Below are 19937 nucleotides of genomic sequence, written 5' to 3'. Positions count from 1 at the left end.
ATCTGTGGGAAGAGCTAAAAACTGAGATTAATCTGTTCTCCAAACAATCTCACTGAGAACAATTGGCCAAAATTTTAATCTATAGATCCTCGAAACTTGGAGAGACAGATCCCAGAGAGCTGCAGCTGGAACTGCAGCAAAATGTGTTTCCACATAGCATTGAATCAGGCTGGCTAAATAAAAATGCATGCCACACCATTCAGGGTTGTTTTTCCCCACAAAATCCTTGCAAACCATTGAAGTTTGTTTAAAGTTGAAAACGTCTGACAGCGCCTCCTGCTGCCTGTCACACTTGAATACAGAAGCATAACAGGAGAAATTGCTCCACCTGCTGTTCACTTCAACAAGTCCCAACTCTGAACTGCATCAGTTAGTGCAGATTTATTGAAGTTTGTAGATGAATTTCTGTACTAACTGTAAATGCTGACACTGCTGCTCTGATGAGGTCAGATTATTAGGACCTTTGATATTTTCTTTTTTTTTTTTTTTTACCAACAAAAATCCTACTTTGTTAATACTGCATTATTGTTCCATTCTTCTACACAAGCTGTTTGTTACTCAGATTTGATTTGACAGGATTTGTCTGACCTCAGTGTGTCAGTTCTAAAGTTCGGTGGAGGGAGGACTACCATGGAGCACGTCCTTCAGAGGCTGAGCTCACTCTGTTGGTTGCAGTGAGAGCATCCCTTAATCATTCTATCAAACCAAAAATATTTTGGACAGTTTCATTCTCTGACCTTTGTTGGAACAGTTTGGAGATCATCTTTTCCTGTTCCAACATAACTGAGCAGCAGTCCACAAATAAATGGATCAGCAAGGTTGGTGTGAAGGAATTTGACTATTCTGCACAGATTCCTGAACTCAACCTTATACATTTGCAGTAGAGAGTGTTTGTCCAACATCAGTGCCTGACCTCACATATGCACTTCTGAAAACATGGTCAAAACGTCCATACAGACACCCCTAAATCTGTTAAAACCCTTTCCAGAGTTCCTGAAGTTGCAATACCTGGGCAGGGTGTGCATACTTTCTATTTAACCCTGTGGATTAAGGAAAGGGATGCCAGGTACCTTCACACTGTATGTGTGAAGGGAATTAACCCAAAGCTTTTACCAATAAAGCAAGCATTTCAGTACAAATGATTCATACATCGACACATTGATCTTTTAATCAGATCAATATGTTTCATCTGACAAGAAGTAATACTAATGTTTTGGAACTGCCCAATAAAAGTTCATAAATGAATCTGTTAGAGAACACAGGCAGGTGATTTATAAATGAATAAATGTCTGATTTTACATTCCTTTATCATGTTCTGATGGGATGCCGTTCTTAATCCACAAAATGTCATCCAAGTCTTACAGCCAACAAGTATCTAGCTGACTATACAAAAAGCTAGAAGGTCTCTAAGATATTCAGGGATTCAAAGCGTTCAGGGAACTTCTGCTTCTTCATTTTTGTCCTCTGACTGAGATGTTCTGAGTTCTCTTCATATAGATGCATCAGTGTCTCATCCTTCAGGGTTTCTCTACATGCTGGGAGCGTTTATCTGGACGGCGGCTCGTCTGAACGAGTCCCCAGAGAACTCTTGAATGAAACCATTTGATTGGCTGTCTCTTCCTGCATTAGAAAATGTCTGTCTTGATGGAAGCAGCAGGGTCAAAGTGTTAACGCAGTGTGTGTGTTGGGCCATACACACTTACCTCGCACAATAAACAATAATATGAGAGCACGGCAGGAAAAGGGGTTAAGGAACGATATTTGTGGCCAAAACGGGAGGCTATACAGGTATGACAAGGAGAAAAGTGAAGGTACACATGGTGCCATTCACATGATGGCACAATAATTCCAGAACCCGACAAAGTCCAATCACAGGTGGTTTGGTGTTATACTTGTTATATTATATAAAAATGAACATATAACTTTAAAGCAGACATCACAGTTGTTAGAGTTCCAGTTTTTTTTCTTTTTTCAAAACTTATGATCTGAGAGATCTCTGATTTTCTGTCAGAAACAAATATCTTGGTCAAATTAGAATTTTAAATCTAATTCTTCCAGGGGTATGAATACTTTTAGGCTTGGCTGCTGTTAGGCTTAGATTGTTAGATGCTGACAAGCTGCCATCTTTCCCCCTCCAAATCCAACTAGTGGTCCAAATTCTAGAACTACTTTCACCAGATCAGAAACGTGGGTCTTTGTCCCAAAGAACATTTAAGAACTGTAATCTGGCTTCTTCTGTTGCTGCTGGAATAATGTATTTTTCCTGCCTGAGTTGCCTTTCAGCTAACTATGGGGAAAAAAAAAAAGACATTGTTTGGACTTAATCTCATGTGGCAATAGAAACTAAGTACACCCCCAAAAAAGTCTTGATATTCTAAGTCTAAGTTTGCATTTAACTTGTCCTTTTGTTCATCTACAAATATTATTTTCTCCTTCCAGGTGATGTAATTTCATAGAAATCTGAGTTATTAGTCATAATGCACATTTAGGCCATTGTTACTTCTTCAGTAACTGTACATTATGCTGTCAAAGTAATGGCAGTGAACCAGTGGGATATTCCACTGGTTCAGCTTCTGTTCTACAGTTATTAGGGTTCTGAGCAGACGGTCAATGTAAGGTTCGGCCGTCCGCCTGCTGCCAGCCGGGCAGCGAACCCTCCTGCTGTCACTCCGTCTTTACATTTTTCTTATTATATGTAATTCTCTGCTGAAACTCGTACTGCAGCTTATTACAACTTTTATCGGGACCCACACCGCTACTCGGATACATATATTCAGCAGATGCATGTATGTGCACCTGCAGGTGGCGCTATCATAGAAAATAATCGTTCATAGAAAATAATCGTTTATGCTTACAACTCGAAATTGGCATGTCCCATTAACAAAATTGATATGGGCAAAGTTTCCTAGAAAGATTCTTCAACATATGTGCAAAAAATATTTTGTTTTTATTGTTTGTTTTTTTCTTCCAGCAAAAAGCCATGAAGAATGCATTAGCCAAAACCACTCTCACCCCCCAAGATCGCCCAATAAAACTTGGCACAAGTTTTATAAGAAACAAACAAACAAAAAAGGTAGTGCAGCAGATTTTTGATTTTTTGCCCAATTACAACATAATAACACTGCTCTGAATCGGAAGGCTGCAGGTTTGAATCTGGGTTGAAACACATATTAAAGCCCATGTCAAGTGATGCCTGTGTGGTGGGGCGGTGCATGGGGGGACCTGCTGGGTCGGCCGAGGAACCCATTATAACTGCTTGCAGCTCTATTTTTATTTGTTTTTAAACACAAATGGAATTTTCTTTTATACATCAGTTGGTAGTAAATTTGAGCTCCCAATAATGAAAGGATGAAGGCAAACTGACCCAAGTGGCCTGAACAGGCAAAGAAAAACATCTTAGTCAATCTGGGCCTTGTTTTAAGAAACCAGTAGAACTAGGAGCAGCATGCAGCAGCGATGCTTCTGCAACTAACTTCTCTTTGCTAAAGTCCCAGCAGGAGGCAGCACTGAGTGCAGGCTCAGTGAGGACATCAGGACATGAGGAAGAAATCCCAGAGAGAAATGATGATGACCTGTCCTGTCTGCTGTTCATGAGTTGCTCTTTGGGTTTCATAAAGCAGCAGCGAGACATAAATCCTGATTCTGGAAGTACGGAAACTGATTAGAGTAATAAAACACGAAGAAATGGGAAAAACCCAAGAGGAAATGCTGACTGAACGAAGGACTGCAGAAATATTCCAGTCAGCATCTCAGAGACGGCAAAAGCAATATTGATGGAACAGCTGCAGACGCTGTAGTAAAACACAGAGGAGTCGAGTCAGGGCTTTTCAACGGTTACTAAAGGAGCGACCTGACTTAGCATTTCTTTTGAGTTTTCATGAGCTGTATGCCAAAATCATCAGTATTAAAACAATAAAAGACCTGAAATATTTCAGTTGGTGTGCAATGAATCTAAAATATATGACAGTTTAATTTTTTTCATTACATTATGGAAAATTATGAACTTTATCACAATATGCTAATTTTTTTCGAAGGACCTGTATTTCAGGTTCTCAGGCTGCATTTTTATTTTTGTCAAATATTTTAAAGTCACTCTAGGAGAAACGGGAAATTTTCTGCAACTAAAACCCATCTCTTGTAGCGTGCAAATAATCTTCAAGTACCAAACTGCTAAGCGGGGATCAACTGTAACTAATCCTGAAATATACATATACTCCACCTCCACAATAATTAATGTAGTGTATTATGCTCCGACACCTGGAAGTCAGTTATATTTTTACATTTGAAAAAAGAAAAAAAGAAAAAAGCTACACATATTACAACAAACATTTCAACAAACTTTCTTACTTATTTGTTTAAAACTTTGGAAATGATCATTTAAGAAGTACAACAATTTCATTTGGAGTATTTCACAGCAACGCGATACTTGCCAAAAAAATATGCTCACGTTCCATAAATATGGATGTTATTCAGGCAAACGCAATTGCTTCTTTGATCTGATTTGCTTATATTTTTCATTTGTCAACATTAAAAAAACACATCAAATAACATCAGAAACTAAAAGTTAATCTGTGTACCAGTGTTTTATAAAATATAACTTGATCTCCATTCGATCCAGAAGAAACATTTTTATGTGAGAATAAATTTTCTTTAATGAAATCATTTTGCCCCAAAAAATCCCACTGTGACTAGGTGTAGTCAGTTAAATTTAGTCAACGGAGATGTGAGATGTAGTCGAGTTGATCAGAACTACAATGACTTGAAGTGACTAAAGTTAAAATAAAATATTCTGTTGAAATGATCCTTCACATAGCAACACAGACAAACCTGCTAACACAAAGTACTTCCTGTTTGTCCTGTAGCAACAGAACCACATCTGATTCTCTGCCCTGAACCCTAATCTAGTTCTACATTCAGTTCTGTCAACTCAGTCGTCCCAACGTCTTGTAAAACTTCTGACCTGAAGATTGAAGAATGTAAAAGTGTAAAAATGAATGTAAAGAATGTAAAAATGGTGTTCTTGGAAGAATTTCCATGTTTTCATCATTACTGGGCAGAATGAAAAAAAAACCCCAAATAAAAACAAAAAATATATATTCTTGACCTTTCTAATGATCTCCTTAGACTCACCCCAATTACACAAACACACATCCCCTATGAACACACATGCAGGTCATGTGACCTATTGCTGTCTATCCAGACGTTTTAATGTATGACTTACTTGAAACTTGCTTTAACTCAAACGGTGACCTTAACCTAAGGATTATGACTCTTGTAGGAAAAATACATTCAGCATTCAAATACATATAACTTGATGGATAATATGTGTAAAGTGAGACTGGAGTGGGATCTTCATCGTTCTGGTTATCAGAAAACCAAACCGTTATTTTGTCTAAACAAATGTTTATAGTTGCTTTCACTTTTAACCTTCTTGCCAGACTGAATTTGGCATTTTTGCTTCAGTGTTTTAGATTATTATTACATGTTCATAGACACACATTCACACTGCATAACATCCAGATGCTGAAACTTGAGGCTTTTGGAGAAAAGCCTCAAGTTCTGATGTTGCATCTAGACTGTAACATCAGAACAGTTAAAGACAGACTTACAGTAAACCAGCACCCACCAGTTTTACCACCTCTTCAACAAATCTGTTCCAACAGACATTCATTAATAAAAATAAAAAAATCTGTTTCATCATGGTCTTGGAGTGAGACTGGACTGGAATCCACTACTAAAATACAGTGAATGCAAAATGCAAACACTACCAAAGCCAAACTCTACCACATGTTCACATTGAAGCTGTCAGTAACAAGTCAGCTCCCTTCTCATTGAGAACTTTTTAATAATTCTATGGCCATAACACTGAAATAAATCCAGGCTCCTTTCTGGATAGGTTTGACCATGATGCTCCTCTTTAATAAAATCATGACTCTTTTTATTAGGCTGAAAAAAAAAACGATCAACCATGAAATGAACTAACTGCTACTGAACTGAAGTGTTTAAAATGTAGATTGCTGCCGTCTTGCTGCATCTTCATTCCATATCAAATGTTAACATAGCAAACAATAAATGAAATAAATATAATGAATAAACTAAATCTGTTAATTCTTGTTATTTTATTTGTGTAAATATTTTTATTTCTGTAAATGTGTTCATTTATATTACTGTATCTTCTTACTTTTTTCTTTTGCTGACACAAAATTACAAATCCAACTTTTCCATCATTTTTATTATTTTCAAAACATCTACTCGGATGTAATTGTGTTGTTTTGGGACATTTCTTTTACATTTTAAGATGGTAAGGTTGTTTTTCAGCCTTAAAGATTTCCAGCTCATTAGCAAAGATAAATTATGAAAATTATTGGAAGAGATTAAATGTTTTAATACCAATAAACCTTATTTTAATCATTTAGAGGGTTGACAATCACTTTAAACATGACATATTTTAATGAAAATAGATAAATATACATTTATCTGTTTCATTATCTTGAAGAGACAAAGGCCTCAGAGACACGTTTTGGTTAAATGAAAGTAGATTAATTTAGTTTTAGTTATCTCTAATGCCTTTTATAATAACTCAGTTGTAGTTTCCCTTTTGTGTATTTACAGTATGCATTTATTGACTAAATTTGTGTAATTAATATTAACTTTGCATAACTTTTGTTTGTTTTTAGCGAAGCTTTAAAAGCCTTTCGGCTAATTCTGGCACATTTACAAAAATGTTAATTAATGTGGATTGTCACCACCAACTAACTTAAATTCAATTAAAATTTTATTTCTGATGGGAATATGAATAATTTTGAGCCTAACTGTATATTAGGTGACTTTTCAATGTTTATCTTTAAGATTTACATCTAATACACTGACACAAATTTCCCCCCAAAAATGATTTGTCTGTGTAAATTATTGAACATTATATAACCCTGAGTCCATCCTGAATCATTCATGTTAAAGGTGAAGTCTGTAAATAGTTCTCATGTTCAAAAGGATTTATTAGAAATGAATAAATCAGTACCTTCTTCTATCAGATCACCGTCAACATATATATTTTTTAATACTTGTCACTTTTAATCATATATTAGTTGGAAAAGCCTTTGTAGTCACACCTCCTGTGCGATTGTTACGATGATGCCACTGCTCTGATGCTGCAGTTCACTTTGTTTTTCTTTCCTTTTTAAAGTCATTTTAATACATAAATTTAGCTATAAAATACCAAACATCAGCCTAAATGTACATCATATGAAGATTATGATGGTGTTTTCTTCTTGTCAAGTCACAGTTCTTCTCCATCTACATTTAATTTGAACTTTATTTGAAACATCACCTACTAAATCTGTCACATAAGCCATTTTATCAATCTTTCAGTTGTTTTTATACAAATGTCACCATCATTATGCTGTAAAGCTGTAACAGTAGGAGTCTAACAAGGTGGTGAGTTTAATCGTCTCTCTGCTGCGCTCAGCTTTTTAACAGATCTGCTGAATTATTTCCAGTTTGTCTTTTTTTTAAGCAAGGAAATAATGTGTGTCAGTTTAGATTCATCTGAACAAATCACTCAACTAAGCTAGTTACATAAAAAAATCTTTTAAGGAAAAGGCTTATAATAAATGTATTGAAGTGTTTGTTTGTCTTCAGGGATGCAGTAAAAAGGATCCCAGCTCTTCTTGGTTAAGTCCAACAGGTTCGTAACTGGATGGTTCAGTAAATGCTGCTGCTCTCTGTGGTGGATCAACGCAGAATAAAGTTCTTTTAGATTCATCTGAACACACACTGAGCTGTCAGTTCAAATCCAGAACATTATTCAGGCTTAATGTTCACATTTGGGAGTCAAACTGCACAATCTGGACAAGTAATCTTCAGAACCAGAACCAGAACCATTACTACAGAGGTTAGCCATGCTTTGGTACTCACTGTGTGCAGGAGGTTCCAGATGCTCTGTAGATCCCAGCACCGGCCGGTTCATTCTCTTTCCTCTCTTTCCTTGCCTGTCTTATCTGAGAGGACTGGAGAGGAGGAGGCAGGATGAGGAGAAAAAGGGTGGGAGGGTAAAGCAGCAGTGTGTCTGATTAGACAGCAGCTGGCTGCACCAGAGGTCTAACAGCTGATGAAAAGTTGAGTCATTTGAAAGTATTGAATCCATAGCTGTTCTGTAAAACTGCCCACTATCAGTTTCTCAAAACACCACATAGATACATCTCCTCTCCCAGGTATAAGGAGCTTGTCGCTTCACTGCTAAGCTGCATTTCCACCGACCATATAACTGCAGAAATGGGAATTATGAAACTAAATTTGCTTAATGGAAACATACCAATTTCAAAAGAAGGTTTTTTGATAAAAAAAAAAAGTATATATTTGCTCAAGGATGTGGTTGTTCTTTGGTAGTAATAAAATATGATCAACTGGAGGTTGAGTATGAACAACCAGATACTGGCAGAAAGGAGGAAGACGGCAGGAATGGTAGGAGGATGACGTTACATTACTAATCACATGAACAAACTTATTCACACATGATTCAATTGCGTCTCATATTTAGTAGAAACAGCAATTGCAAAATGATGTTTTTGTTTCCATTAGTGGAAAATTGAGAAAGTTTTGAGCACGTTTGTGATGGAAATGTCATGATGTTGTGATGGAGTAAAACTCAAATGTAGGAGCAGCAGAGGCAAGAATATTTAACAAAAAGATAAGACACACACACACACACACACACACACACACACACACACACACACACACGTTTGCGTGGCTATCTTTGTGGGAACTTTCCATTGACTTCCATTTATTTCTACAGCCTAAATCTAACCCTTATCCAAAGGCTAACCATTACATACCTAACCCTATCCGAAACTCAATTCACACCTTAGTCCTAAATCTGACCCCCGACCCAAAAATAGCATTTCCCCTTGTGGGGACCATGGTTCGGTCCCCACAACGTATTACAACCAAACACACACACAAAGCCAGAGCAGAACAAAAACAGGAATCCGGGGCAGAATGATAGCAAGTTTTCACAGGGAAAATAGTGAGAGGGGGCAACAAAGCAAAGCGAGGGCGAATAAATGACATGTATACTGGGGAGCTTGATTTACAGAACAAGGAACAGATGGCTGACTAGAAATGGGTTGCAGGTGTGAGGGGAGGGAATGGCAAAAATATTTACAAATATTTTACAAATAAATATTTGTAAAATTTATTTGAAAAATGAATTTAACAAATAACTAGAAATAGGGAAGAAATGAACATACGCTAAAACAGCTAAGAACTGAACTAAGGTAAGACAGAAATAAGGCTGATCTAATTGTAACTAGGGCTGCACCGATTGCAGTTTTCTGGCCGATCACCAATCTTTTAAAAAGCTTAACATGCCGATTCCGATTTTGGGAGATACCATTTTTTTGGGCTGAAATGTTGCTCAATGAAGGAAGAAAATTGTTGAGTTGGCAACAGTGGGGTCACTATTGCTAATTATGTTAAAGTCTAATGAACATCTTCGCCTTACTTTTTATCTTTTATCAACTGGGTAAGCTGCCTACTTCTCTATTTAGACTACAGTAGGTAGATTAACACTACTTCACATTCTGTATGTTGAAGGCTTATTAAAGATGGAGCCAAATTTGCAGTTGGGTTCAGGCCATAAATCTAAACTCTAATTTTTCAGGCACACAACCCAAACATACTTCAGTTTCAGTGGAAATGACTCTAGTCAGGCCCTCATCAATGAGCTGCTCCTTTATTTACTTGCTTACTCTTAAAGCCCCTCCCACCACCATCATCATCATTCTGTGAGTAAGGTGTTGATCATCTCTTCAGCTTCATTCAGCAGAGCTGCATCATATCTTACACAAATTAGTTAAAAAAATGTATAAAACACATGTTCATCAGTTTATTGCCATGATTATGTGTGTCTTCCAAACTTTAGTGGACTTTATGTGAAAACAGACAGCAGGCTTAAAGACAGTGTTTCCCAAGCCTGGTCCTCAAGTCACACAGCCCTGCATGTTCTAGGTAGCTCCCTGCTTTAGTATTCCTGATTCAGGTGATTGCAGTTCAGCAAATGCCTGGAATCAGTTGGGCTGAAGAAAAGAAACACCTAAAACATGCAGGGCTGAGAAACACTGGCTTAAGATACCGTCACCACTCAACATAAACCCCAATAAAATCTGTTGTTGAAGCTTCCAGTCATACCAAACTGACAACATCACACAATATAGTCAGACTATGAAAGTTGAAAGTACAGAAATTCAATGTTTGGTTTTGCAAAGCTCTAATGACTGTATTTGAGCCTATGCTCTTCCCGTAGCATCCATTATTAATGAGCACTAATGGTCCACATGAGCCCTGAAGCTCCTATTGATTAGGTTTGTCTTACCTCTGATCCTTACCTCTGATCTAACCACAGCTTACCACCCAGACCCCACTCAGGGTCTTAGAACTTCCAGCTGGGAAGAAGTTCAACATGACATTTCCAGGGGAACAAATTGAGATGCTGAACATCTTTGTGGATGATGATGGCTCCAGCACATGGAGAACTGTTACTGGTGAACAACAAAAGACCAAGAAGACCCTCTAATGATGTTTGAGAGGGACAAGCAGAAGTGGACGCTTTCTGGAAGCTCATTTTTGAAAAACACTCAGAGTCACAATGAAAAGCAGAAGGCTGCAGTCATCAGATGGCCGAGTTTGTGCCTCCACCTGCTACTAACTGGGGCCCTGCTCTTCCTCATGCCTCATCCTCTTCTTTAGCTGCTCTCCAATGTCCAACAGTGGGTTCTGTTTGCCGGAGAGTATCCTGACTGCGTCACTGAAGCGGCTGCTCTCAGTTTCCCTGTGGAAGCAGAGAACAGGTTGACCCTCGGTAACCTAGCCCTTTGTCCCTAGTCCAGTGTTTAACAAACGTTTTCAGGCTGAAGATCACTCTACCCGTTTAACAAACACTCATGGACCACCTATCTTGAATTTGCCCGTACAATAACACATCATCTTAATATATACAACCTGAAATTAAAATATTAGTCTCTTAAATCACTTATTGTTGTCTTCTTTGTTCATTCTAATGAGAAGGGTGAGGCTATTTTGTAAAAGTGTCTGGCCACAACAGAGACATGAGTGAGTCTACTCCAGGTGTTTTGAGTTACTTACTAATGAAAAAGCAGATTCTAAGTTTCCCAATGATGAAAAACTCATGAAAATCAAAAAAGAAGTTATTTACTACAGGTGCTGTGTGCATTACTAAAAGTTTAGAGTCATGTGTAAATTAGAAGCATCATAAAAATATAGACGTAAGTTGCTATGGCAGAAACAAATATTTTCTTTTAGCCCTAAGAAAGCTCAATTTGAATAATTGTTTTATTTGAGATGTTAAGATGTAGTTAGTCGGCGTGGGGCACAGCGCTGCTCACTGCCTCGTCACTGTCATATCGCACAGTGGCAGCAGAGCAGCTCCAGGTCAGGGTCAGACCTGGCCACAGTCTAGGTCTGTTCTACAAACAAAAGTTCTGCCACTCACCCACAAAAAGAAACTGAAAAATATTCCTGCAGACATAAATTCTTCCAATCATGCAAGTAGTCCAGGTTTTGTTTTCTTTCCACTGGTATGCTCAGCTTTTCTTCTGAGTGAATATAAGCCACTTATTCACTATTATTTTTAAACACAATCCTTAGGTAAGTTAACTATACACACTTTAAGATCATGTTACAGAAAATGCAAAACCTTGCAAACCACTATGGGGTTCCCCAGTTTGAGACAGACTGTCATCATCGAAGGGAAAAGCGATGCTTACAGCAGTTTACGCTTCTGGGACTGCTTCATCTGGCTGAAGTCTGTCGGCTCAGGCCTCTTCATGGGCCTGAAACAGAAGAACAAAAACATGCTAATGACACCTCTCACCACCTTCTCTTTCATTTAGCAGCGTCTGAACAGAAGTTTGGACATACACTCCATTTTTCTTCTGATGAACCTTCCTGCTCTTTCTTGGACCTGTCATCAAGAACTGAGCACACTAAACTCTGAGCTGGAACTTACGTTTTGTTCTTCCTTGTCTTACGACGGGATCCCAAGGCAGCAGGGGGGCTAATGAGCTGGCAGAGCTCCGGCAGGGCGTCCACCAGCGGCCTCAGGTCTCCCACCACAGGGGTGGCCCGCCGCCGGGCCTCCGCCGCCTGCTTCTCCTTGGCCTCCCTGATGAAGCTGATCTCTGAGAACAGAAACAGAATGATGACAAGAATAAAAACAAGCTAGCATGTTTATCCAAAACATCAGAAATCAGTCGACCCTAAAAGACATTGATCCAAACAGCCGTTTTATGCTTGTTTCATAACTACTGGGTCATCTTTTCATGGTGAGCAAAAAGTCAGTTCAGTCAAGACAGCTGACTTGATCCTGAACTATCATCATTAAAATGATTCAAACATAAATCCATAATGTGTTCTATTTTTTAAATGTGAAACGGTGGATTCTGGAGGGTTTCTTCTTTGAAGAACTGAAAAACACACAACTATGAGAAAGTCCAGTAACATTTTACTGCTTGAAGGAAAAGCTCCACAAGAAGAATCTCAAGGTTCTGGAGTGGCCCAGCCAGTCTCCACACCGGAGAAGGAAGCTGAGCTAACATGTAGCGTATCCACATGTCTGAGAGGAATTGAAATGATTGAACCCTAAAATCTGTGTGGACAGACGGAGCAAAATCCCTGCTGCCATTTGGTAAAGAACTACAGGAAACAGCTGTAGACAAAGGTTCCTGTCGGGCTGAGTGATATGTCTTAAAGATAAAATCTCTGATTTTTTTTGTTTGTTTTCAAACCAAATCTAATTTTTGATTTTAATCATGTTTTCCTTCCTTAGAAACAAATGACAGAAAAGATTTTCAAAAACTTGTTTTACTTCAATCATTCCATGTGAGAACTGATCTGAATTCAAAACCTAACTAAACACAAGCTGTAAAGGCTGATGTCACACTGACTGAACTACGGAAATCTTTGGAAAATCTCCTGGTTTTCCAAAAATCTAATTCTTAAACAACAAACTCTATTAGCTGATAAAATTGAGTCACTGCCCAGCTTGTATTGTATTGTTGTATTTTTCTACTATACTTATTTCATGCAAAAAAATTATAATTATTCAAAAATCATACTATGATTTGAACTTTTTTTAGGTCAACTCTCACAGCTGAGATGTACCTACAATGAGGCTTACAGACCTCGTCATTCTTGGTAAGAGGTGAAACTTGAGAAATAAGAACTAAATACATTTTTCATGAGAGAGCAATTTTTTCAGATTACTAGAAAATGAAAACATATTTCAGGTCAATCATAATAAAACTGTTAGGTGAGGCAGCCATGCTTTTCTTTTGTCCTTTCATATATTCATTCTTTGTAGACCAAGGAAACCTGGAACAAGCTGTCCTTCTAATTTCTTCCCTAATTCTGGAAAAGCGTCCTCTGTGGAGCCGGGCTCAGATTTCAGCGGGTCTGAGGCAGCAGCCATTAGCACCTAATTATACGCGTGAAGAAGCTGCGTGTTGTGTTACTGAGGAATTGATTGGCTCAGCAGAAGGCTTTGGTTACAGGCTTCATGTCAATTACTGGAGATGATGGCCGCAGAGTTAGAGCAGCAATAATTACACTGAGACACAATAATGGTCCTGAATCCAAAACCCACTCATGCAGTCAGCATGCGTCACATTTGCAGATGGATTCTAAGGAATAAAACCCTTCTGAATGTTATGTTCGCTCTAACATTGCTAATTTTTAAGCTAAGCAGACACTTTATGGATAACCACTAATGGCTCAGCGACCCCTGGTTGTTCTCCTGACACATGCAGATTGGATCTGTGGTCATACTGCAAAGTATTGATTAATTCATTTTTCTGGAGTTTTTGAACATCAGAAGAGACAATTTTCAAATGCCATCTACTGCATCCGATTTGGACCCACAGTGGCTGAAAGGCCACTCTGAGAGGAAGAAGCCATTACTCAAACAGCAACATGAAAAATTTGATTACAGCTTGCAAACGCACTGATGGATCATTTAAAGGGCAAATAAAGTGGAAAACTTTGAATTTAAAGAAAGTCATTATTCTGGCAATTAGCAAATAAAACATAGAATGGTAGCTAAAACAGGAACGTTTTGCTTGATTTCAATCTTAAAAAGTTTATGTAAATATCTGCTTTCAGCTGAATGTGGAGAAATACATTTTGATGAATGAAGACAGACATTAAAGCATGTGTGCTTTCAGTGAACAACAGCAGGTGGAAACATGTTCTTCAGGCACTGATGAACTTACTGCTGAGCCATCTCTCTCTTCTTTCCTTCATCTTCTCTTTCTTTGACTTGAGTTTTTTCTCCACTGGTCCTGTGGCAACAGAATCACAGTTCCATGGTAACACATATAAAACCCGGTTAAACAGGAAAGGTTCCTAGGGGCAGAGAATGGAGCTGATCTGCACTCAATTATTTAGATGAAGAAGGTTCAACATGTGGCACAGGGGCCACCTGGAGGTCTGCAGATCATCTTGTTTGGGCCACATATTGACCTGTGAGTACAGGCAGATGGATGCTGTAGTGATGAATTAAAACTTTTAATCTACTGTTTAAAGCATTCTTTTTCTTTCAATTTCAATTAAAAGTAAACAGGATTACAAACATTCAGCAACTTTCACTCAATTTAGAAAAAAGACAATTGACTCAAAAACTGCCGCTGATCCCTCTCTAGATGAATTATAATGCAGATGTAGCATTCCATATGTTGCTTTTTTTAACCAGAAACTGCTAAACCAAAAAACAGTGTTCTGTTAAGTAATAAATGAGGTGGATAAAATAAAAAAGGAGTGGTAGGAAAAGCTTAGCAAGTTGAGGCTAAAATCGTTGCAGTAGTTAAGACCTCTAAAATGCTGCGTTTTTATCTGCCACCACAGAACCAAACAACACAAGTGTTTGCAATCAGAACAGGCAAAGATAAGAATCTGATGCTGACTACAGAAACTAGGATAGATCAGAGCGGGGTGGGGGGTTTACCACCACTCTGCTCCCATGAGGAGAGTCAGCTTTCTGCTGTTAGATGAAATGGATAGCTGCTGTGATTCTGGCTGAATGGACACAAGGCGACCCTCCAACCCACACACCTTGAATTGTTTCAATGGAAAAAAATGACACAAATTAAAGACGTATTAAGGTCTTTAATCTGGTTACATGCTTCATGTCTGGGCCTTTTGTTTAGTTAGCCATTTTGAGGAAACACAAAGAGAACCACCTAGAATCAGATGAGATATAAAACCTCACCATATGGGGTCAAGTTTGGACTGGATACTCTGCACAGATCACAGGTAAACAGATTAGCATTCATTTCATAGATGAAACCAAAAACTGGGAATAAAGATATTTATTGGCTCTAGAGGTCTTTATTAACAGTCACTAGATTTCAGAATTGTTGCCTTAGCAGCTATAAACAGAGAAATACCATCTGAAGTGTATTGAAGGTTCACTGGTTGTGAGATGTAAAAGTGAAGGCTCTGGTACACAGGCTGAAATGAACTCACTTTATTTCACACAAACAACTTCACTTGTTTGGCATCATTATGTTTAAGCATCACTTGTGTATGTTGACTCTTAAAGAGGTTTTAACCAGTGAACACCTTCATGTTTACTGTCTGTAGCTCTGAGTTCAACACTCATACTTCATCTTGAGAGGTATTTTAAGAAAGTGCAATAGAAATTTTGTGATAAAACTTCTATTGCATTTGCAATAGAAAAAACAAGCCACAAAGACAATAAAGACAACTCAATCCTAAAAACAAAGGATTCAGAATTTTTAGGATTCAATAACCTTGAATCCTACTATCCAGAAACAGAACCAAACAGTGGCCTAAACACAAAGAGTAGAATCAAAGTGTGGCTTAAAAACTACTGACAGATCAAAATAGAAGAATTTATTAGCCATTTCACCTTAAAATGAACCATTTCTGCTGATTGCGATGTTAAAATGTGTGGAGTTAAGATCAGACAAAGCCCTCGAATAGTCCAGAGGTACAGTGACCAGTCTGCTGGCGGCCCCTGCTGGTTTCTTCCAGTCAGAGCATTCACAGGAATTAAATATTTAAATAAACCTGGATTTTAAAATGTGTTGACTTTTTTCGTGGATAATATAGTTGGAAAAACATCTATTAGAGCATTATCCTGTCTAAAACAATGACTGTGCCTGTTTCCTTCCTGAGGAGAAAATCTGAACTGTTTTCTGCTGCACCAGGCCCCGAGTATTAATGGCATAAAAATTCACATCTTTGTTGTCAGTGAGCTTATTAAACACATTTGGATAGTTTAGAAAAATGTCTAACGTCCTGACAAAACTTTAATTTAATCTCTACATTATTACATCCCAAAACTAGAACACAGACTGCCAAGCAAACTGTAAGACAGCATCAACATCCGGTATTTAGACTTCTTCAATATGGACTCACCTAACCAGATGTTGATGTTTGCTAATGTTCTTTAGCAAGCTGGACTCTTTACTAACTAGGTGAGTTCTGAAGATTATCAGCAGGTCTGGATTTATTTAGGTTTGAGAATTTTCACTCTCGAGGTACGCGGGCTAGATGAGATTTTGTGGGTGTTATAGTGCATACATGGTCTTGTTTTGACCCAAGGGCTACTAGATTTGTTTAGGTTTGCTGAATACAAATTCAAGTCACAGATTTCAGACTTTTCTTAGAAAAAACAATGTTGAAAATGTTATAATTATGTTTGAAATCCACAGGACTACAGTTAGGCATCAATTTGTGTAGGTCTACCACGTAAAAACTGTTGTGATTTGTGGTTGTAAGGAGACAATACATTATATACTATATAGATTATAATGCCAAAATGATTCGCTCACCTGCCTGTCACTTAAATATGAGTATAAGTGACATATTGTCATATTGAACCCATAGGAGTCAATATGACGTTGGTGCACCTTTGCAGCTAGAATAGCTTCAACTCTTCTGGGAAGGCTGTCCACAAGGTTAGCAGTGTTTACAGGGATTTCTGACCATTCTTCCAGAAGCACATTTTTGATGTCACATACTGAGAAGGCCTGGGTCTCACTCTGGTCTAATTCATCCCGAAGCTGTTCTATCGGGTTGAGGTCAGGACTCTGTGCAGGCCAGTTAAGTTCATCCACACCAGACTCTGCCATCATGTCTTTATGCTCAGTCATGTTAGAAGAGGAAGGGGCCAGCTCCAAACTGTTCCCACAAAGTTGGGAGCATGGATTTGTCCAAAATGTCTTGGAAAGCTGAAGCATTCAGAGTTTCTTTCATTGGAACTAAGGGGCCAAGCCCAGCTGCTGGAAAACAAACCAACACCATGGTCCCTCCTCCACCAAACTTTACAGTCAGACAAGTACCGTTGTCCTGGCAAGCACCAAACCCAGACTGGTCCATCAGATTGCCAGATAGAGAAGCGCTATTTGTCACTCAAGAGAACATGCCTCTACTGCTCTAGAGTCCAGTGGCGGCCTGCCATACATCACTGCATCTGATGCTTTGCATTGCACTTGGTGATGTATGGCTTGAATGCAGCTGGTCACCATGGAAATCCTTTCCATGAAGCTCTCTGTGCACTGTTCCTGAGCTAATCTGAAGGCCGTGTGAAATTTGGAGTAGTGACGGACTGCAGAAAGTTGGTGACCTCTTTGCGCTATGTGCTTCAGCATCCACTGACCGCTATGTGCATCCACTGACCGCTATGTGCATCCACTGACCGCTATGTGCATCCACTGACCGCTATGTGCATCCACTGACCGCTATGTGCATCCACTGACCGCTATGTGCATCCACTGACCCCGCTCCGTCAGTTTACATGACCTACCACTTTGTGGCTGAGTCGCTGTTGTTCCCAAACACTTCCTTTTACTTATAATACAGCTGACAGTCGACTGTGGAATATTTAGGAACAAAGAAATATCATGACTAGATTTGTTGCACAGCTGGCATCCTATTACAGTTTCATGCTGGAATTCACTGAGCTCCTGATAGAGCTTAGAGAATTATTTCACAAGTGTTGGTAAAAACAGTCTACATGTGTAGGTGCCTCATTTTTACAGCTGTGGCCTTGGAAGTGATTAGAACACCTGATTCCCATAATTTGGATGGGTGAGAAAATACATTTGACAATAGTGTACATCAGTAAGGTGCAGCAGAGCGTCAATCTTACCTGTGATGGTGGGCTGGACTTGTGGGCATTCCTCAAAGCTGAGTGTTTGGACCAGGGACTCTGCAGAGATCTTTGTGGCAGCAAATATCCCAGAAGGAAAGAAGCGCTGAGAAATAGTCTGGAAAAATGTAATGAAATCAAAACACATCATTATCATTGTAGAGAAAAGGGCTTATTATGAATCCTTGGGGAGCTCCATTTTCAATAATATATTTTCTTGAATAGCTTTATTCTATTTTTTCTTTTCCTCTTATAAAATCTTTTAACCACCTGTACATCCGATCTTTAACAACCAGCATGGACAGTTTTATCATCAGTCCTCACTTCCACATTATATCGTCGGCACTCGTTATATCAAAAGTACAGCCACCACACTTTCTCTGCTTATCTGTGCTTTATTAATTTTATGGTCCACACAGATTACTTTTAAAATCTGACATTCTGACAGATGATGTATGACCTGTCCTTCGCCTTGGGTCGGTTCTTTGTCCACGGGTGGCGCCGCCGGTGTGTTGTGGAGCTCTAGCGGACTTTGGGACAGCTCCGTCCCGCTGGGCTGAGTGAGGCTGTGGGGACCGTGGAGCTTCACGGCCTCCTGATGGAGCTTCTGACGGACATGTTTCACCTTTCCAACCATGTTAACATCTCCAGCACGTCCAGCTTTTCCTTTTATGCCCACCAGACTACTTGGACCTGTCGTTTCTACTCTTCAACGGTGCGTTGAAGACCACGTGGGGTCTGACTGTCTGAACTATCGGAAGTTCATGTTTTTACATTTTAAATGTCGCGTATGTACATCTGAACTTCTGGTCCAATAATTCAATTTAATATTCTTTTGGTATATGAACATTGGCTAAATTCATTACTGACGGTTTCAGAGTGAATAATAGTTGTTTAGCAACATGAGTTGGAAACGAGAAAGTTACTAAAACCGTAACAGAAAGCACAAATCTTTTATTTTGACGATATTTAACGGAAGTGTTGTGTTAAGTTCAACTTGACACTAATTGTGCCACGGTTTGCTCCGTCGTTAGGAAACAAATTAAAAACGTTCCGCATACCCAGCATAAAATGTCACAGGGCAGAATGTGTAACATTACTACTACTACTACTAATAATAATAATAATAATAATAATAATAATAATAATAATAATAATAATAATAATTTTGAAGAATGTTTTAGTTCACAAGCATCTGGAACGTTTTCCATTTATGTTTTCTGTTGAGATACCAAAAGAATATTAAATTGTCTTCTTGGACCAGAAGTTCAAATTTCTGCTACAAACAACAAGCTGAATTTAAAATGTAAACTGGAACACAAAATTTGAGGTTCTTTATAGTTTATAGTTACAACACAGTTTGTCTCATGGACTGTGTAAGTAGTCCATAATTCCAACTGTTCACAAGTTGGAATTACCTGTTCCAACTTGTGAACAGGTAATTTTAAGGTTTCTTGCAAGTTTGAGCTCTTTGCCAGCATCATGTGAATGTTGATGTTTGAATTAGCTACATTGTAGCAGGAATATGGAGAATAGTGATTTCTGCATTAGGATTTGAAAGGATATTTAATTCTTTTTTTATAAAGTTCAGCAGCTGAAACTCACTCAGACTCAGGGTCTGACTGTCACCCAGAACTGTTTGAGAGATTTCAAGCCCTGTTGGATTAACCAAGATAACAGTGACATCATGAGGGATGATCAAATTTGTAGTCCACCTTTTAAAGAAAAGGAACTATTCAATGAAAGT

The 19937-nt window shown here is 38.5% G+C and overlaps 1 protein-coding gene across 1 annotated transcript; it reads right to left on the bottom strand.

Moving 5' to 3' along the window:
• Positions 1-10385: 10385 nt before the first annotated feature.
• On the bottom strand, positions 10386-18953 carry slx9 (SLX9 ribosome biogenesis factor). Its single transcript, XM_014975059.2, has 6 exons — positions 18651-18953; positions 18191-18308; positions 14286-14354; positions 12026-12197; positions 11784-11849; positions 10386-10828 (listed from the first exon to the last, which is right to left on the bottom strand). Exons 1-6 carry the CDS (start codon positions 18825-18827, stop codon positions 10702-10704), a joined length of 729 nt encoding a protein of 242 aa, XP_014830545.2. The 5' UTR covers positions 18828-18953; the 3' UTR covers positions 10386-10701.
• Positions 18954-19937: the final 984 nt, after the last annotated feature.

This window comes from Poecilia mexicana, unplaced genomic scaffold (genome assembly GCF_051168715.1).
Source record: "Poecilia mexicana isolate PSO_F unplaced genomic scaffold, ASM5116871v1 scaffold_2, whole genome shotgun sequence".
Classification (NCBI taxonomy): Eukaryota; Metazoa; Chordata; class Actinopteri; order Cyprinodontiformes; family Poeciliidae; genus Poecilia; species Poecilia mexicana.
The sequence above is the reverse complement of the archived record's forward strand: the minus strand, read 5'-3'. Positions and strand labels throughout refer to the sequence as shown.

Coding starts and splice junctions, on each gene's coding strand:
- slx9 (XM_014975059.2), bottom strand. CDS start 18,827: ATGGTTGGAAAGGTGAAACATGTCCGTCAGAAGCTCCATCAGGAGGCC. Junction 12,198..14,285: donor AAGAGAGAGATGGCTCAGCA/GTAAGTTCATCA, acceptor TTCTGTTCTCAG/AGATCAGCTTCATCAGGGAG. Junction 11,850..12,025: donor AAGACAAGGAAGAACAAAAC/GTAAGTTCCAGC, acceptor CTTCTGTTTCAG/GCCCATGAAGAGGCCTGAGC.